General features: G+C 42.3%; 1 protein-coding gene across 7 annotated transcripts in view; it reads right to left on the bottom strand.

The window, feature by feature from the left end:
* DGKH (diacylglycerol kinase eta) overlaps positions 1-20,089 on the bottom strand; it is a 306,831-nt gene that overhangs the window by 37,832 nt on the left and 248,910 nt on the right. For 6 of the 7 annotated variants that reach the window (XM_040341308.1, XM_040341309.1, XM_040341306.1 and 3 more), the window contains 8 exons: positions 19,387-19,494; positions 17,462-17,575; positions 16,310-16,444; positions 13,067-13,227; positions 5,255-5,360; positions 2,656-2,748; positions 937-1,056; positions 628-736 (listed from right to left, as the gene is read on the bottom strand). In XM_040341308.1, coding sequence (XP_040197242.1) covers positions 628-736; positions 937-1,056; positions 2,656-2,748; positions 5,255-5,360; positions 13,067-13,227; positions 16,310-16,444; positions 17,462-17,575; positions 19,387-19,494 — 946 coding nt within the window. The remainder of the gene's footprint in view (positions 1-627; positions 737-936; positions 1,057-2,655; positions 2,749-5,254; positions 5,361-13,066; positions 13,228-16,309; positions 16,445-17,461; positions 17,576-19,386; positions 19,495-20,089) is intronic. The other variant, XM_040341312.1, reaches the window with a different exon arrangement.

The following is a 20,089-nucleotide window of genomic DNA, read 5'->3' on the forward strand; positions in this document are numbered from 1 at the left end:
TGTCGCACGACCGCGCAATTGTCAGTTAAAGCGACGCAGTGCCGAATCGCAAAAAGTGCTCTGGTCTTTGACCAGCAATATGATCCGGGGCTGAAGTGGTTATGCACTGCCTTTAGGTCTAAACAAAGTTGTTACTATGTGCCAGCCTCTACTATTTTATTTACCTTTTTCTGTACGCTTACTATTGTACTTTTCTGTGTATAACATTTTGTATATTTTGTAACAATTTTTTTTTTTTAAATAAATAAAATAAAATTAATGAAGCATTCGAATGGGAAAGTGGAAGCTCTTTGCAACTATAGAATATCTCTGCCATTTTGGGAATCCGACTGCAGGAATTACAATACTAAATCCCTTAGATAAACTATAGGGTGCTTTACGCTTTTGGTATCTGGGAAAATAAAACATTTTGAGGGCAGACCCTATAACTTATGTGCAGTGGTGTCCTCCTTCCAAAATGATTCCACTTTTCATGCTGCTTGCTTATGATTTTTTTTTCTGAAACCTAAAATTCTATCTGCAGAGTTGCTTTGTAAAGGGAGGAAAATGTGTCAGTTTGAAACGATTTCCCTGATGGTAACATCATAATAAACATTCCAATCAGTATTTTGACAGGAGAACACATACCAGGCTGAGGGCTGGTCTTATGTTTTTGAGCCTTTTCCTTTTTAAACTTTGGCACTATGCGAAATACTGTGCTTCTACTGTGTCTTTTAGTATATTCCATGGGAGGATCCTGTTAAAAATAAAGAGGATAAGCTGCTATTCAAAAATATTCAGACTTCAAAAGAAAAACACAAAAGTCAATGTGATTTTGTAATTTAAATATTAACTGATGGATCACGCAATCAAATCACTTTAGGACTTTTATGAACCCATGCCACTGTAAGCTATCATCATACTTATTCATATTCCCCTTATATAGGGATCTCGTACCTCTTCTTCATCTGGCTGCAAGACATAATACAGCCAGGGGAGCTCTGCAAGCTTTGTTAACTCCACTTCCACATCATGCAGTGCATTGGACAAAAGTTCTTCATGATGAGATTCCAGCTGCTGTAATACAATGAACAATTAATATAAAAACGAGTCAGTCATTTGCTACTCCCGTGTTTCCCCAAAAATAAGCCAGAGTCTTAAATTAATTTTGTCATCAAAAGACACAGTAGGGCTTATTTTCGGGGTAGGTCTTACCATGTAATGTGCTGTCTTCTCTCTCTGCCTGTCAGGAATCCCCAGTGTGAACCGAGTTAAAATGCTTGTGAAATCCTATAATCCACTCTATTACAGTATTATATAATGTACAATGTGTGCGTTTCCGCTCTGCGCTTCTGTGACCCGCCGGAGCTCTCTTCCTCGCAATTATATTACAGAAACACACACCTTGTACATTATATACTACGGTAATAGAGTGGATAATAGGACTTTACTCTAGGGCTTATTTTTGGGGTAGGGCTTATTTATATTGCAGCCCTCCTACCCCTATTTTCGGGGTAGGTCTTAATTTTGGGGAAACACGGTATATAATCATCTTAAAATATAACATAAACATACTAGCATTAACGCAGATGGGCAGGTCAAGGTATTTTTTACTTCATTTTTGGTGAGAGAAGAGTGTGTAAATGACCATCAGGGTCAGCTAAAATGTTTTTTGCACACAGACATATTTTTTCTTGTAATAAAGAGGTTAGTTAAAAAAAAGAATTGCGGGGAGAGAATTTCCACGATTTATTGGTAGGGGCAAGCTCAGAGGCATTTAGGGCTAGATTCACAAAAGGCATACGCAGGCGTATCTGTTGATACGCCGTCGTATCCCTGTTTCTATCTATGCGGCTGATTCATAGAATCAGTTACTTACGCATAGATATCCCTAAGATCCGACATGTGTAATTGTTTTACACTGTCGGATCTTAGGATGCAGTACCAAGGCCGCCGCTGGAGGAAGTTTGCGTCGTAAACCAGCGTTGGGTATGCAAATTAGGAGTTACGGCGGATCCACAACGGTTTTTTCGCGTTCGCTACGTCGCCGCTAGTAAAGTTTCCCGTCGCAAAGTTACACTTTTTTTTTGGTGCCTTAACTTTAGTCAGCAAGTGTATTGCTGTCTTAAGTATGGCCGTCGTTCCCGCGTCGAAATTTAAAAATCAACGTCGTTTGCGTAAGCCGTCCGGGAATACGGAAGTACGCTACGCGTGTCGCCGTTCAAAAAAATGACGTCACGGCGCGCAAAGCACGGCGGGAGTTCGGAAACTGAGCTATACGCGGTAGGTCCGGCGCGGGCCTAATTTAAATGGCACACGCCCATTTAAATTGGCCCGCCTTACGCCGGAGGCCGCGGGCGTAGTTTTCATCGCAAGTGCTTGGTGAATCAGGCACTTGCGATGAAAAATTGTGGTGGTGTAACTTATCTAGGATAAGTTACGCTGCCGCGATTCTACGTGAATCTGGCCCTTAGATCCTAGTCTGAACTCACCTAAGCGATCTTGCCAAAAAGCCCACATTGTTCTGGAACAATCATAAATGGCATTCCCTGCCCCGCAGCTGCACCTATACAAGCCCCTTGTTTGTGGGCCACCAATCAACAAGATGGTGAGTGAAAATAGCTTATAAATTTGTGTTAAAAGCAACTGCTGAACATTGCTTCCAAAAAAACTTACCAGTGGTACTCTCCCAACCAAAAGTGATTCTGTTTCATTGTGCAGTGCCTTCACGTTTATTGCTACTTCAATGGCAGTGTTCCTAGTGAGATTCTGAGGAAAACATGTAAAACTTTATTCATATCACATATCCATTTAAAACAGTCAGTCAAAATCAGCAGAGAGTAAAAAAATCCTGTGTACTGGTGATTTTCAATAAACATCCTACTCTCAAAGTACTAAAGAGAGTGATAAGTGGGTAGAAATGAACACACAATATAAGCACCTTAGTGGTACTGAACAAAAAAATCTCACCACGTAGCATGAATGATTATACCATGTGACTATAGGTACTCCACAATGCCAAAGGCAGAAATGTTTCTTTAATCCAGCATTCTGCGCATCACTAATGGTGAAAAGATCCACAGTGATAACCCAGCACTCCTGGGTTCTGGTCTCCCGACACTCCTCTGCTACCAGTGAGTCAGATTGCCGATTGCAACGTCTGATGGTCCAGTCATCCAAGGTCCCGGGATCCAAACTACAGCTATGTGCCGTTCAGACCCATTAAGAACAAACACCAGGCAGGCTGTATGTAAGTTCAAACAGGACTCTTTATTTTCAAGTACACAGCACACTTTTATACAGAATTTGGAACATCCCACCCCCAACAACCGCTTTCCTATTGGTCAATTGTAAAGTATATGCAGTCCTCACACAGGACCTCCTTAATCATGCAAATGAGGACTTGAAATAGTCAACAGGGATTGGTCCAATAGCTTGGATAGAAAGACTATTATGTGTATTGAGACAGAAGCCCCAGGGGGTAATCAATGTACACAATAGCCTGGTCTATTTAGCAGAACTTAATTACTACCTCTGAGAGGTTACATTCCTTTTGATAATAACATGCTAATTCAATACTCCTGACAAGAGACTTCTGACCTTTAGAACAATACAAAGTCTTTTAGCGTAAACACATACATCTTCAAACACACATTCTAAAAGTCATTTAGTGGAGGTAATTATCTCCTACAGACGTCCCGTCTCTGACAACTGCTTGTAACCTGCAGAACACAATAAAAGGTATTTCACAAGCCGGCTCCACTTAGCATTTCAATAGCCTGAGCTAAGCATTGAAGGGTCATTGTCTATTAACCTAGTCAGGACAACTAAACCACTTGTAATGTGTCCAGTATCTCCTGCAATGAACTGTCAGTAATGTCCCATCTTCTGAAATACATGAATTAGGATTTCAAGTAGAAACACTCCAGCACTGCAAGGTCCATGACACTATCCATCTTCTAGGTCAGGGGTGCCCAACCAGTGGCACGGGGGCCACATGTGGCCCACGGAGCCCTTTGATGTGGCCCAAGACCTCTTGCTCTGGTATGGCCCGTTGCCAACCCTCTATCCCAGAGCATAAGTATTGTAAATTAAGCCAGCAGTAGAGGAAACAAGCCGATGCAAAGCAGAGCCGCATAAGCTGTTGCTTCCTGTGTAGTGCTGGCTCCTGTCACAGGCGAAGTGATACCAAATGCACTCTGCCTAGCAACAGCCGGCGATACCAGAATGGAAGACTTAAAGCCCAGCTTTGAGCTTCCCCCAACAAATAATTTCCCTCCCCACTGATGTCTTCCTGTGCAACAACATTTTTATATTCTTACCTTCCTCTAGATCACGTGATGTGCTGGGTCCTTCTCTAGGAGACCAAGTGCTCCTTAGTTATATAGAGAGAAGGGCTCACATCATTACTGCATCAAAACACAGAGTGCAGGGGTCAGAGTTAGGCCTCATGTACACTGCTGCATTTTTTTCTATTGCTCCTGATCTTTCCTCTATGTTATCTTATCAGTAAATGTGCATTGGTTTGTTTATAGTTGTTTCTAGGCAGTTGTGTTTAGAGGCTTTTTCTTGAACCCAAAAAAATGCGTTCAGAAGTTGTGTTTAGAGGCAGTTGAAGCGCCAAACGAGGCTAAACGCTTTTCAAAAAAATAAATAAATTCAAATGCTTCTAGACGCAAACGTGGCTAAACGCGGCTTAATGGCCGTTTTTAGACACTGGTTTCTAGCTGTCAAGATAAATCGTTCGGGATAGGTTGAACAACGTCCCGTGTACATGAAGCCTTAGATCTCCCTAATCAGTTGGACATGTGAGCTTTGCAGATTGCAGAGCTATAGGTCCAACACAGCAGGGGGTACATCAAAGAGAGACCACTTCTTCCACATATGAGCAAAGGAGAGAAAAGCCACTCAGGTGTGGAAATCTTCAAGATAATTACTTCTCCCATGGGTGCAGGCAACGCACATTTGGTAAGGGTGCTTCACTGAATGCTGACAGGTAACAGACTTTTCTACACTGGTTGCAATTGCTTTCTACAGAAAACTTAAAGATTGTAACTTGGATGCAGTATGGCACAATAAAGAAAACACATGGGATGCTCATTAGTTATTTTATACTATGCTGTTTAGAACCAGGTCAGTAAAAAGCAATATATTATATATATATATATATATATATATATATACGCACACAGACACACGTATACATACACACACACAGCATATTGTATATATCGGAGGACAGGTAATTCAAATATACCTGTAGGACTAGACTTACCTCTGGAAATCTAGGATTGGCTTTGTTTAGTGCATGTGAGCAAGCATTCACTGCATGAGCCAGCTCTTGTTCCAGCAGACTGTGGATTTTTGCAGCTTCACATATTCTGAACATACAAAAAATAATAGCGTTACAGACACTTACAAACAATGGATTTATTATGAAGAATCTCTTAAATATGAGGATTTGCTGGGTATATGTAATCCACTTCATGATCAAGTTAAATTAGTGTCAGTTTCTGGCAATGGTAATACTATTGCTTTATTTAGGGCAAATAAACTAGTTTGCTTTAATCCCCCATGCTCAGCAACATAACTTTACCTTTCTTTCCCTTCCCGTTGCTCTGTTCAGTGCTGGGAGCTAAAGGAAGCATACTGTACAAAAAAACAATACAGTAAAACCTTGGTTTGAGAGCGTTTTGCAAGACAAGCAAAATTGTTAAATACATTTTGACTTGATATACAAGCAATGTCTTAAAATACAAGTAGCGTCATGTCACAACTGAGTATAAAAGAGAAGAGAGGCGTGTAGAGTGTAGCAATATGGTTACATTTATTGAAGGTACAACATTTAGCAACATATTGCTACACTTCGAGGCTCCTCTCTTCTATTTAATACTCTGTAGCTTCTGCTGGATTTTGCTTGTGGAGGCTTCCATTTGTGGATGTACCTTTTATAGTTACACAACTTATCACATTGCTATAATCTTTTTATATGGACTATAAACTGAAGAACCTATGAATAAATGGTTGTGAAATGAATAATTTGAGTTTCCATTATCTCCTATGAGGAAATTTGCTTTGAAATACAAGTGCTTTGGATTACAAGCATGTTTCTGGAACGAATTATGCTCGCAAACCAAGGTTTTACTGAACTTGATATAACACCTACTGAAGCTACCACAAAGATAATTTATTTGAAAGATAATAAAAATAATGGACAGATTAGATTAGAAAAAGTCCAGTGTGCGAGTCCAGAGGGGAAACCCTTCTCATATTCCTCCTCCCCTTGTGCATTCCCTTACTCCTGCAAACTAACCTACGCCCCCAAAACAATTCCCTCATGATAAACACACACACACACACACACAGCTGGTGGCTATGCCCTATATACACCCTGCATGTAGAGGCCAGCTCTGGATGGTCATATAATATAGGCAGCAGGTTACTGTGAAATTCTAATGCCCAATAAAGGGCCAAGATGTTAACCCGATGCATGCAGGACAAGGTGGATGTTGGTCTCTAGTGTTAATTTTAAAAGTCCTCCTTAGTAAATATCACATACACTATATTGTCAAAAGTATTGGGACACCTGCCTTTACACACAAACTTTAATGGCATCCCAGTCTTAGTCCGTAGGGTTCAAAATTGAGTTGGCCCACCCTTTGCAGCTATAACAGCTTCAACTCTTCTGGGGAGGCGGTCCACAAGGTTTAGGAGCGTGTCTATGGGGATGTTTGACCATTCTTCCAGAAGATCATTTATGAGTTCAGGCACTGATATTGGGCAAGAGTATTGCTCACAGTCTGCACTCTAATTCATCCCAAATGTGTTCCATCAGGTTGAGGTCAGGAACCTGTGCAGGCCAGTCTAGTTCCTGCACCCCAATCTCGCTCATCCATGTCTTCTTGGAGCTTGCTTTCTGCACTAGTCCAAATCATTTGGTGGAGGGTGATTATGATGTGGGGTTGTTTTTCAGGGGTTGGGCTTGGCCCCCTCGCTCCAGTAAAGGGAACTCTTAAGGCGTCAGCATACCAAAACATTTTCGACAATTTCATGCTCTCAACTTTGTGGGAAGTTTGGGGATGGCCCCTTCCTGTTCCAACATGACTGCACACCAGTGCACAAACAGGGTCCATAAAGACATGGATGAGCGAGTTCGGGGTGGAGGAACTTGACTGGCCTGCACAGAGTCCTGACCTCAACCTGATAGAACGCCTTTGGGATGAATAAGAACAGACTGCGAGTCAGGCTGTCTTGTCCTACATCAGTGCCTGACCTCACAAATGTGCTTCTGGAAGAATGATCAAACATTGCCATAAGCACACTCAAACCTTGTGGACAGCCTTCTCAGAAGAGTTGAAGCGGTTATAGGTGAAACGAATGAGCCAACTCAATACTGAACCCTACTGACTAAGACTGGAATGCCATTAAAGTTCATTTACGTGTAAAGGCAGGCATCCCAATACTTTTGACAATATAGTATACATCCAGTCCCATATTATGTTCACTATAACTCCATGCCCTTAGCAAAATCTGGGTCCAGCCTGCAAAATCCTACCTCAGCGTGTTATATCTAGTATTTTTTTTTGTACGGTTCATTTTTTGGAGACACCCCTCTTTAATGGGGGTATAGGGATTTAGGTACCACAAAAAGAGCATTATAGCCAATTCCAGACCGATCTTATGTTTTTGTAGCCAAAGGAAGCCACTGATATGGAGGAGTACATGCACAAGATCTCCCCACAGTTCCTATCGCTAGACAAATGCAAACTCTCAGCTTCAAGCATCATGAGAACAGGAAGGAGATCCAGAATAAAAGTAAAGCAATTAAACATCAATACACATTGGTACCAGAAAAATAAATCTTTAGATGGCAAATAGGCCACTCACAAGTCGGTAGAAGTGGGAATCAATGTTTTGGATAAAAGACCCCTTTCTCAAGTGAGATTGACTTCATTATATGAAGTTAGAAGTGCTGCCTATGATTTAGAGCAGGTGTGCCCCAACCAGTGGCCCACGGAGCCCTCTGATATGGCCCACGACCTCCTGCTCTGGGATGTAATAAAACAGAATAAAATACCGTTATTAAAGGTAAGTGTTTATTACTAAAATCACAGTGTGTGTATATATGGCAATATCTGTTCTGAAGTGGTTACTGGGCTGCTTTCAAATTGATCCGCAGGTACGCAGCGGTGCACCTGCGGGTTACCTGCACCGAGCCATAGACTTCAATTACCTGCGTGTTTGGTGTGCTGAGAGTAGAGTGGGCTCTATAGAGCCAAGTGGGCTGCCATCCACCCACTCCAATCATTGTGGCCCGCAACTGGTTACCAAGTCGCTTAAGTGGCCCTTGCTCTTCAAAAGGTTGGGCACCCCTAATTTAGAGTGTATTATTCCCGGGTCTTTCTTGAGGAAAGCCAATCTGTGGTTCTAGCTCCCTCATTTATGTAATTAACGCTTTATATACTGATGTTGTGATTTGGGTGTGCATTACTCTATTTTCTGTTTTACTAATTATTGGGGCATATGACTCACTCCTCACCACCTATCTCTATAATGGGGACACAGAGGTATGGATAGCACTAGATCAAAGACAGAGTTATATTTGTATACCAAAGCGCCAAAAGATTTTCGGCAAACCAAATGACAAAAAAGGGACCCAATCTGCAGACACATGTACCAAACATGTGAGTAGATTAGTGACAGAGGATGTGTTCTTTACCATTCAGGTTCTGTGTAAAACAAAATACTACAGGAAAATGTACCGTTCATACACACAAATATACACACACTTGTAATACAATAGGATTCTGACAGTGAAATCTATTCCTTGGAGTACATTACAGGACATAGGAGGTGGAGTTCTGCCTAAGCTAATAGGAAGTTCACGTCTGTTTAAATTAAGCAACATTGTGTGCCCCCTTGATGGTTGAAGTGGCACTGTGACTGAACACTGGTTGGGTGGCCTCAATCGATCCAGGGACAGAGTCTGCTTCTCCTATGCAGCTAGAATGTTGAGTTGCAACAGTCTGGAGTCAAATGGGCATTTGGTACTTTCTCTAAGGAAGCTACTATTAGGCCCAAAACCCTCATGCAAAAGAGAATGGTGGGGCATCGTCTAGACTATAGGGGCTCTGAACAAGGAAGTGGAGATTCTCCAAAGGGAGAAAAACCTTGGACTGTGTCGTGCCCAAAATGAGGCCTAGTTACTCCATGCAGTGGGTCAGTTTCAGTGCAGACTTCTGGAGATTTCAGATCCATGGAAATCTATGCAGGTTTTACACCTTTCAACAGACTTTAGTTGACAAAGGTCTGAACTGACTGTTCCTTCATGGGTGGTCATCCAGGTAACCCACAGTAGGGATACCCAGAAACCTCAGCATAGCTAGGAGAGGAGGCGACAGCTCGGCGAAGACCCAAAGTGCTGTAGACCGGCCAAAGAAAACGTCAAAAAGAGTAGAATGTTGCGTGCCCACAGCAAGACACAAGTACCGCTGATTTGGGGGGAGGGTGTTGGGGCAGAAAATGGGGATGTGCAAGTAGGCATCCTTAATGTCCAGAGAGGCCAAGAGGGCCCCATACCTTTTGAGAAGCTTTAGAACAAGAATAGGAACCTCTCTTTTTATTGAACCAGGGCAATAAACCCCTGTGAGATAGCCTAATGATCCAGTTGCTTTTGTGGGGAGGACGACACATTGGACAGCATGAGATGGGATAGAGCACAGACCAGAACTCTATTTTGTAGTCCCAGGACACAGAAGGCTGAAATATTTTATGTCCAATTGGACAAAGGCTGACATGCATCTCCAACCCCCCTTTTTGTGAGGAGGGTTTGTTCCAAGGCTTGGACCCTGATGCCTGAGGGAAACAAAAGGAACTATTCTTCGTCTATGTAACTGAAGGTTTGCATGCAGGAGATTTTGCCTTCTTGTGGTTTAAGATGATACTCCTACCTCTTGTCACTTCCTTGATAAATCCAAGTACTCACTAAATAGGCTGTGCCTTCAAAACATGCAGTTTGCATGAAGTTCCACAGATCAACACTTAAACCAAAATAATCCTTTTCCCATGTACCAAAAGGAGGATCATCCTAGATATTTGCCAACCCTTTCACACAGTAGCTCCAGCTGATGGAAGACAGATGGATCTGGTAGACTGAACTAAGGATCCAGAGCTATGGCTTCATGATTGCGATGGGAGGATGCATAGAATGACCAACCTCGAGGGCTTTTAACTGCTTATCCACAGGGTCCTTGGAAACCGAGACAGAAGCATTCTCAACAATGACTGTAAAGGTTTTGTTAGAACAGAATGGCTGTTAGGAGAGGACTGTCAATTTCTTTAGCAATCCCTCCTCATTAGTATTTTGCTGCACAACACATTTGGGGAAAGACACATTTTATTTTCAGGAGAAGGCAAGTCATTGTACAAGACAGGCTGATTGGGTCACATCCTGTGTAGAGTCCTCCTCTTCAGCAAGCATAGAAGCTGCAAGAGAAGAATCGGAGATGGCACCTGGAAGAGAGGCACAGGGAGCCAAGCATACATTTCCTGTGATCTGACGGAGCAGAAAGCCTACCCATAAAATCAAGCATAGTGGCTGAGAATATATTAGCCGAGTGTGAGCTGCCAAGGCATGCTGACAAACATCCCCCTGGACCTATGATCTGCAATGTGTAGTGAGGGTTAAAAATGGCCCAATGGAGGAGGCACCTCATCTAAAAATCTGCACTTGGAAGCCACAGTGGATATAGAAAGCTAGTAATTTGCAGAATTCTGCAAATAAAACAAGTAAAAAAATTTGCTTCTTTTAGCACAGAGAAAAGACATTTGTATACCCTTAGGACACTAACAAACGCAGGCTTGCTGGAAGTGAAAGGGGTTTTGCTAGGGCTTACAGCTTAATTTGACAGTGTCTAATCCCCTGCGTAACTGATAATCTGAAACTAAGATCGTGTATCCTTTAATGAACAAAAAAAAACTTTATTCTATATAAAATGTCACTTCTTTTTTTATACATACACCTTTTACACAGAGACCTGTATGTGCCTTAAAGTGTACCATGAATATACATTATCTCACAAAAGTGAGTACACCCCTCACATTTTTGCAAGTATTTTATTATACCTTTTCATGTGACAACACTGAAGAAATTACACTTTGCTACAATGTAGTAGTAGTAAATGTACAGCTTGTACAACAGTGTAAATTTGCTGTCCCCTCAAAATAACAACACACAGTCATTAATGTCTAAACCACTGGCAACAAAAGTGAGTACACCCCTAGGTGAAAATGTCCAAATTGAGGCCAAAGTGTCAATATTTTGTGTGGCCACATTATTTTCCAGCACTGCCTTAACCCTCTTGGGCATGGAGATCACCAGAGCGTCACAAGTTGCCACTTGAGTCCTCCTTCCACTCCTCCATGACATCAGAGCTGGTGGAAGTTAGAGACCTTGCACTCTTCCACATTCCAATTGAGGATGCCCCACAGATGTTCAATAGGGTTTAGGACTGGAGACATGCTTGGCCAGTCCATCACCTTTACCTTCAGCTTCTTTAGCAAGGCAGTGGCCGTCGTGGAGTTGTGTTTGGCACCGTTATGTTGGAAAACTGCCCTGCAGGCCCAGTCTCCGAAGGGAGAGGATCATGCTCTGCTTCAGTATGTTACAGTATATGTTGACATTCATGGTTCCCTCAATGAACTGTAGCTCCCCAGTGCCAGCAGCACTCAGGCAGCCCCAGACCATGACACTCCCACTACCATGCTTGACTGTAGGCAAGACACACTTGTCTTTGTACTCTTCACCAGGTTTCCGCAAAACACACTTGGCACCATCTAAACCAAATAAGTTTGTCTTGGCCTCATCAGACCACAGGACATGGTTCCAGTAATCTATGTCCTTAGTCTGCTTGTCTTCAGCAAACTGTTTGCAGGCTTTCTTGTGCATCATCTTTAGAAGAGGCTTCCTTCTGGGACAACAGCCATGCAGACCAATTTGATTCAGTGTGCGTGCGTATGGTCTGAGCACAGACAGGCTGACACCCCCCCCCCCCACACCCCTTTAACCTCTGCAGCAATGCTGGCAGCACTCATACATCTATTTCCCAAAGACAAACTCTGGATATGACGCTGAGCACGTGCACTGAGCTTCTTTGGTCGACCATGGCGAGGCCTGTTCTGAATGGAATCTGTCCCGTTAAACTGCTGTATGGTCTTGGCCACTGTGCTGCAGCTCAGTTTCAGGGTCTTGGCAATCTCCTTTTAGCCAAGGCAATCTTTATGTAGTGCAACAATTCTTTTTTTCAGATCCTTAGAGAGTTCTTTGTCATGAGTTGCCACGTTGAACTTCCAGTGACCAGTATGAGAGAGTGAGAGCGATAATACCAAATTTAACACACCCCCATTCACAACTGAGACCTTGTAACACTAACAAGTCACATGACACAAGGGAGGGAAAATTGCTAATTGGGCCCAATTTGGACATTTTCACTTAGGGATGTAATCCCTTTTGTTGCCAGCGGGTTAGACATTAATGGCTGTGTGTTGATTTTGAGGCGGCAGCAAATTTACACTGTTTAACAAGCTGTACATTCACTACTTTAAATTGTAGCAAAGTGTAATTTCTTCAGTGTTGTCACATGAAAAGATATAATAAAATACTTACAAAAATGTGAGGAATGTACTCACTTTTGTTAGATACTGTATAAATGCAATGCCTTAAAAAGAACAGAAGATGTCCTCAGTGTGATACAAATAAGGCATAACAGCAACACAAAGTAATTGAATACAGAGGCAAAACCTACTTAATATATCAGAATCACAGAGACTGAAAATATAAAACTTGCTTGGACAGAGCAGTAACATACAGCCTAAAAAGTAAAGAAAATGTGGCTCTAGAAACGTATAACTCATACTGTACATCTGGTCTTTGGCATACATGTTTTTAAATTGGCTAATTGTGGTTAACAGAGCACATACCCACTTAAGACAACATAGTCTTATAATTAATATGAACAAAAATGACCTATGCTTTGTATTAGTGTTACATTTGCTCGGTACATGGAACCCAGCCGAAAACCTGTCCCACCTTGTAATTAGTTCCTCAGCAGCCTGTGAGCACAGATGAATGAGGGTGACCTCTTCCTCAGAAGCTAGGTCAACAGCTTGTGGAGAGTGAGGACGCAGAGCAAGCTTACACGAATCGTATTTCTGCTTGTCCTCCCAGGACTTCAAAGTGTTTTCAAAAGCCTGTAATAAAAAATTAAATATTACAGAAACTACAGCAAACTTCCACGGAAATCTGGCTTTTGGATATAAACCTGGAAAGTGTTTATGCTTAATGATTGAAAGAATTAAACTATCAACGCAGAGCAGATACAGGACTCATTAAATACGGGCTTCTCTAATACGTATATTGTTATATCCTCTGTGTTGTGAGAGACACAAGACTCTAGTCTGGAACAATGGATGTTTATTTCAGGTCATCTGTACACTGCAACATGCATCTCAGGACAGTACATCTTATATGCTTCCTTACATGTGCTCTCCAAGATGGCTACTATGCCCCTTGACCCTTGTCATCACTCCTGGGTAGAGCCAGCCTTAAAGTGACAGTACATGTGGAACCCTATATGCCCACAAACCGGCACACTAACTTCAACGCATCAACAAACTTTTAATAAATGTTAATGTTTTTTTCATATTTGGCAAAATGTGAAAATGTGAAAATGTCATGCTATCCTATTAAAGCACATCTACAGTCAAAAAGTAAAAAAAAAAAGTGACAAAAACACCACAAGTATGGTGACAAGGGCATCCGGGGGAGGGGGGGGATGAGGAGTTGGTATTTTAAGGTTGGAGGCTGCAGACACGGTACAGGAGGTGGTTGGAGGGTGCAGACACGGTACAGGAGGTGGTTGGAGGGTGCAGACACGATACAGGAGGTGGTTGGAGGGTGCAGACACGATACAGGAGGTGGTTGGAGGGTGCAGACACGATACAGGAGGTGGTTGGAGGGTGCAGACACGATACAGGAGGTGGTTGGAGGGTGCAGACACGATACAGGAGGTGGTTGGAGGGTGCAGACACGATACAGGAGGTGGTTGGAGGGTGCAGACACGATACAGGAGGTGGTTGGAGGGTGCAGACACGATACAGGAGGTGGTTGGAGGGTGCAGACACGATACAGGAGGTGGTTGGAGGGTGCACACACGATACAGGAGGTGGTTGGAGGCTGCTGACACGATACAGGAGGTGGTTGGATGCTGCGGAGTGTGGACATGGTACAAGAGGTGATTGGAGGCTGCAGACATGATACAGGTGGTGGTTGGAGGATGAGGATATCACATACTGTAATATATATATATATATATATAGCGCAAGCATTGATGGAGGGATGGTGCAGGGGTCCAGTTTCCAGAAAAATTAAGACATTTCTAAATAAAAAAAACATACTCCAGGGAATTAACCAAGCTTCCTGCGCCAGAAAACTGGAGTGGCGTGTCCCATTCAGGTCTACCTTTGCCAACCGTGCCAGTTTCTATTTCAGAATGAAACAGGAACTACCATGGGTTCGGAGATTGACTGCAGCAGTTTTCAATATACTGTATAGCAGTTCTCCTCATCCTCACAATTTTAGGGGGAGAGGTTGGTTACAGTATTCAGATCCAGCTGTACTGTTCGGTGCCGTGTCTGTCACACACAATGGATAGAACAGGGAGCAGATCAGTCCTAATTAAGAACATCTAGATAGTTTGAAAAATCAACCACCACCATAATACAACTAAACATAAACCGCCAACATCCTAAACCAAAAACATAACAGCATCACAACGAGGGGCATTTATCAAAAGTGAAGCAAACTGAATTTGGAGAAGCTGTGCATGGCAACCAATCAGCTTATATCTTCAGCTTAGCTAAGGTTTACAAATTAAAGAAAATTGTCATGCACAACTACTCCAGATTCTGGATGCAAAGGTTTGGAGAAATCCCTGGTACTACTTATTAATACCTATTTTAATGTGTGTTAATTAGGGTTAACCCCGCCGCCCCCGCCACCTATTTAATCAGCGTGCGGGGAACATTACAGCTTTCATTTGAATAGCTGTCTGTTCCCCGCCGCGCATAGACACTCCCCCTTGCTCGGGATTGGACGGGTGATCTGTCTATCAAAGTGCAGATCACTCGTCCAATCCCGAGCAAGGGGGAGTGTCTATACGCGGTGCGGCGGGGAACAGACAGCTATTCAAATGAAAGCTGTAATGTTCCCCGCACGCTGATTAACCAGGCGGCGGCATCTAGGTATGGAGAGACATGGCTGCATATGTGGGGGGACATGGCTGCATATGTGGGGGACATGGCTGCGTTCGTGGGGGACATGGCTGCATTTGTGGGGGACATGGCTGCATTCGTGGGGGACATGGCTGCATTCGTGGGGGACATGGCTGCATTCGTGGGGGACATGGCTGCATTCGGGGACACATTTAAAAAAAAGTATCGGTATTCGGTATCGGCGAGTACTTGAAAAAAAAGTATCAGTACTTGTACTCGGTCCTAAAAAAGTGGTATCGGGACAACCCTAGTGTTAATTAAGCCTTTATTATTATTAATATATTATTTGAACTGAAGGGATTCTCCAATGAGAAATGTATTCATAGCAGATGTTAATGTGTTGAAGAGAAATAAGATTAAAGCCCAACTCCCAAAACGACAAAATAGAAACCGAGGAGTAGGTTTCTCCCAAGCATGTTTGAATCCACTGTCGAGTGACTCACTAGCACTTGCAGTGGGGGCCCCACTCACTGCGAAGGTTAAAAGCTCATTACCTAGGGAAATAGGAATCAGGTAGTAGCCCCCATTCACATCAGGGTGATTCAAAATGTCAAATCGTAGCCTATTGCCGGCAACGGCATAGTCCGAACCGGTCCAACTTTGCCGTGCCAACTTCCAAAAGTAGTTCCTGCACTACTTTTGGCGACTTCAGGGGCGATTTCAATAGACATCTGTGAATGAACCCACATAGATGTCTTATAAATCGCCCTCGAACTCGCAATGAAAGTGATTTCAAGCCTCCCCCCCCCCCCCAATGTGAACGTGCCCGTATACTTTTTTTTTATTCCTCCCTGACAGGCTTCGGCCATCTGTGCAGTCTGTTCCCTGCAGCCTTCTTTATAAAGTGCTCCAGACTGCGGCCACATGACAACATCATCAAGTACAATGCAGGGCTACTACTGCAAGGGTAGTTTTTTGTAATTCCTTGTAGTTGGGCTTTAAATTCTTACTTTAAGTTGGAATTGTAAATGCATTCAGCAGTCATCTAAATTGAACTTACCCTGTCCCTGGTTAACATCTGAGCCCTGTTTTTGTGTACAATTTTAATCACCCCAGGTGGCTGAATCCATGCTTCACCATCTACTTGTACGGGAACACCCTCCTCTCCGAGAATAGTGATCTTCACGGACCGGCACTAGGAAACAAGCAACAGATGCATTAGATGTATTGTCTAGATCAGTGGTGCCCAACTTGTGGCCAAAATATAATGTATGGCTCTCAAGGGACATATCGGGAATATAACCAATATTTCTGAAAATATAATATACCATTAATGCTATTTTTAGGATGGACAAATAATAACGGATTTGTGTGTCCATGTTTGTTTTGTTTATGCTACCTGTTAAATAAAGACTTGTACAGACACTATTTACCATTTGTACAGACGTAAAAAGAAACAATCATCTCCAATACATCTTTTACCAAAATAGGTTGCATTAGCAGAATCTACTTGGAAAACAACCATAAAGCCTGCTTTTGCCCCCTTGCTCTTTTGTGAACATGGGATTACTGCAGGAAAAATCAGGATGGAGAGCAGGAGGCAATTGTTGAATCACAGCAGCAAGGGTAAGCCGCAGATCAGGACTGTGTGTGGAGCTGGAGGTAGAGGAGGCATCCGGGGTCTAAAAAAAAAAAAAAAAAACCCCAATGCCACCAGCAGCTCACATTGTAATAGCAATGATAGGCAGCCCAAACGGTGGAACACACACATACATACATACATACATACAGAATGCACAAGCATTTGTGGACACATGTACCTAAACTTCCAATGGTATCCTCATGTACATGTTTATTTTTTAATACGTTATTTCTTTATCACTTTTTCTCCCTTGGGACTCAAAGTGCTTATCAAATTTGTGAGACCGCCATCTTGGGAGTATTCCATAAAGCATCATACTAAATACTGAAAACTTAAATGTATTAATGGGAGCCAACGCAAATATTTTTGAGCTGCCTACTTACAATTTTTTGGCAAGGATTTTTTATTGCACTGAAAATATAGATTTCATAAACATTTAAATTTCTCTGTTTGTAAGCTGCATTTTCCCCCATTACCTGTGGACCACCTAACTAGCTTTTTTGTTATCCCAACTGGCTGAAAAAAAAATTGTAGTGAGAGCACTCGTGTAAGTAGTATCATAACACTTACCTGAGCTATCCTGTGATGCTGGAGCTTGATCACCCTGGAAACTGCCATTTGCATGCTCCCAAATACTGCCACTACTTCTAAAATTTTATCATCAAATGAGGGAGCACCGAATATCTAGGAAAGGCAAAACCATATAGGTCACAAGAGCAGAAATGTTTCCCATATGTGGGAATCTATGCATTAGATAAGCAATTGTATGTAGTTGTCCTGAGCAACTAATCACATTTTACAAGGTCCTTCATATCTGTTAAGAATGTTCCTATATGTACAATACACAGGGCAAGATCTTTATAGCTTTTGTTTTGAAAATGGAAGCAAGCCAAAGAGAAAGGTGTCTAAATGTCTGACATTCTGCCAGTGTGCAGGTTGGTCTGTTGGGACGTTCATGATGGAAGACCAGCAGCTGGCCGTCTCCTGATCAGCGTTCTCAGCCAATGGCAGAGAGCACTGATGGGAGTGTTCTGGCGGGGGGGGGGGGGGGGGGGGGGTCAGAACACAACAGCTTAGCTGGGGGGGTGGGTGGAGGTCACTAAACTAACCTTGCACGGTTAGTACATCAGTTTCGACCACAGCGGACAGTTTTTTTTTGCACAAAAAAAAAAAAACTGTAGTGTGTACCCGGTTTAAGTCAAATTTTTCTAAAAAGTATACTCTAATCCACTTATGAAACAGGCACCACCCACTCCCAAACTGAATATATTTTTTTTAGGGCCGGTTCACACTAGAATTGCACTGCGCTGCTCTATTTCCCTGCAGTACAAATTGGCACCCATTTCATTTGTCATCAGAAGGCACAAAAAAGTAGTGTATGCACTACTTTTGAAAAACACGTTGCACCAAATCGCCTGTACTGCAGAACCATGCAATCTGGTGGGTACAAACGTACTGCATATGCGATGTGTTTGGGGTGCTGATAATGTATTATCACCTGCAGTAGATTGCAAAGGCAGTGCGTTTTGAATGCAGCATGGGAAGCATGCATGCAACACATTCTGGTTTGAATGGACCATTAAGGAGGTAGTAAACTCTTTAAAAAAAAGTTTCCCCCCTGCAAGGCAAAGGCATAATGTGCTAGTATGCATCGGATATTGGCTCACTAAGAAGGACTTACCTTAAAATGAAGCCCTCCAGTGGCGTGCTGTCACCGCTGCAGATGCTTCCTTCTTCAACTGGTCTTCCTTCCAGGTTCGTGGGCTGCAGCCAATTAATTGGCCTAGCCGCGATGATGTCACTCACGTGGGAGTCTCGGCCACAGCACACAGCTCTGAACAAAGGGTACGATTATGCCGCTTCTTAAGAGCGCATGTGCCGGTGACGTCACCGACTGCTGCTTGCTAGAATATCTCCTAAACGGTGCACGTTTAGGAGAATTTGTTTTACCTACAGGTAAGCATTATATGCTCACCTGTAGGTAACAAATTAAATATGAGAGTTTGCTACCACTTAAAACAATATCATCAAGAATCACTCTGTATTAATGTTCCTCATGATTTTCTTGATTAATGTAATACCAAACTTGACATTTTAACAAATGTAAAGAAAAGCTATGGAAATAAAAAGGGGGACAGTTTATTTTACTTAGCTTTTCATATTTCCAAATCTCACCTGAGTAGTTAAAGTGGATTTCTTTCAAGCAGTTCTAATACTCTTTTTGAGCCCAATTGTATACTGTAATCTCTTGCTCAACTGTGCATATATCCTATTACTACAAACCAGGAAATGATTATTCTTGTATGACCAGATTCCTGTGCTAGCTACAAAAAAGTTCCCATGCTTAAAATAGCACTAGTAGCTGGAATGTTTGGTATATTTCTGGTCTGACAGCAAGAAAGCTATGCGGAAAAGTGTGATCAGATCCTAGATGACACAGTACAAAAAAATAAGAACAGGACTGTGCCTGACTTCCTTTGATCTACTGAACTTACATCATCTTCTTTGGTTCCACCCCAGAAATTGGTGCCACCGGCATAACTAGGAATGTTTAACACTGCAATACCCTGGAGGCTGGGTAGTGGGATGTACTGCCCATCACACTGTAAAAAAAAAAAAACAGAAACAATGAGGAACATTTATTATAACATCAAGGAAGATTGACTGTATGGGAAGAAAATGACAAGCTAAAGCTATAGGCTGAAGACAGTCAAAGTAATGAACCACAACATTTAACCCCCTTGCTGAGTGAATTGCCCATCAAACTGGATAAATTACATTTCTCAACTTGTCAAGGAAGTTCAGGGGATTGTTCTACTAGCATAAAGGAGAAGGGAAATATTTAGCAGACAAGGAAGTTATATAGAAAAAAAATAATAGGTTGATGAGCCCAGCTTTTAAATCTGCCTTTGCACAATAACAGCTGCAGGCTGAACAATCAAACATTCTTCTATTGATTGTGGGAATAAAACTCAATGCACAAGCTGTAAAAACAGCATGATGCTGCTCTTTATGCTTATAAAGCAGCAAGCATAAAGTACTTTAAATAGAGATACCTGTTCTATTACGCACATTTGTGGAATGGCGCCAATCTTTGGTACTTAACCACTTGCCAACCAGGCATTTGACATTTCTCTCCTACATATAAAAATCATATTGTTTTGCTAGAAAATTACATAGAACCCCCAAACATTATAT

This window comes from Rana temporaria, chromosome 2 (genome assembly GCF_905171775.1).
Source record: "Rana temporaria chromosome 2, aRanTem1.1, whole genome shotgun sequence".
In the NCBI taxonomy this organism is placed as follows: domain Eukaryota; kingdom Metazoa; phylum Chordata; class Amphibia; order Anura; family Ranidae; genus Rana; species Rana temporaria.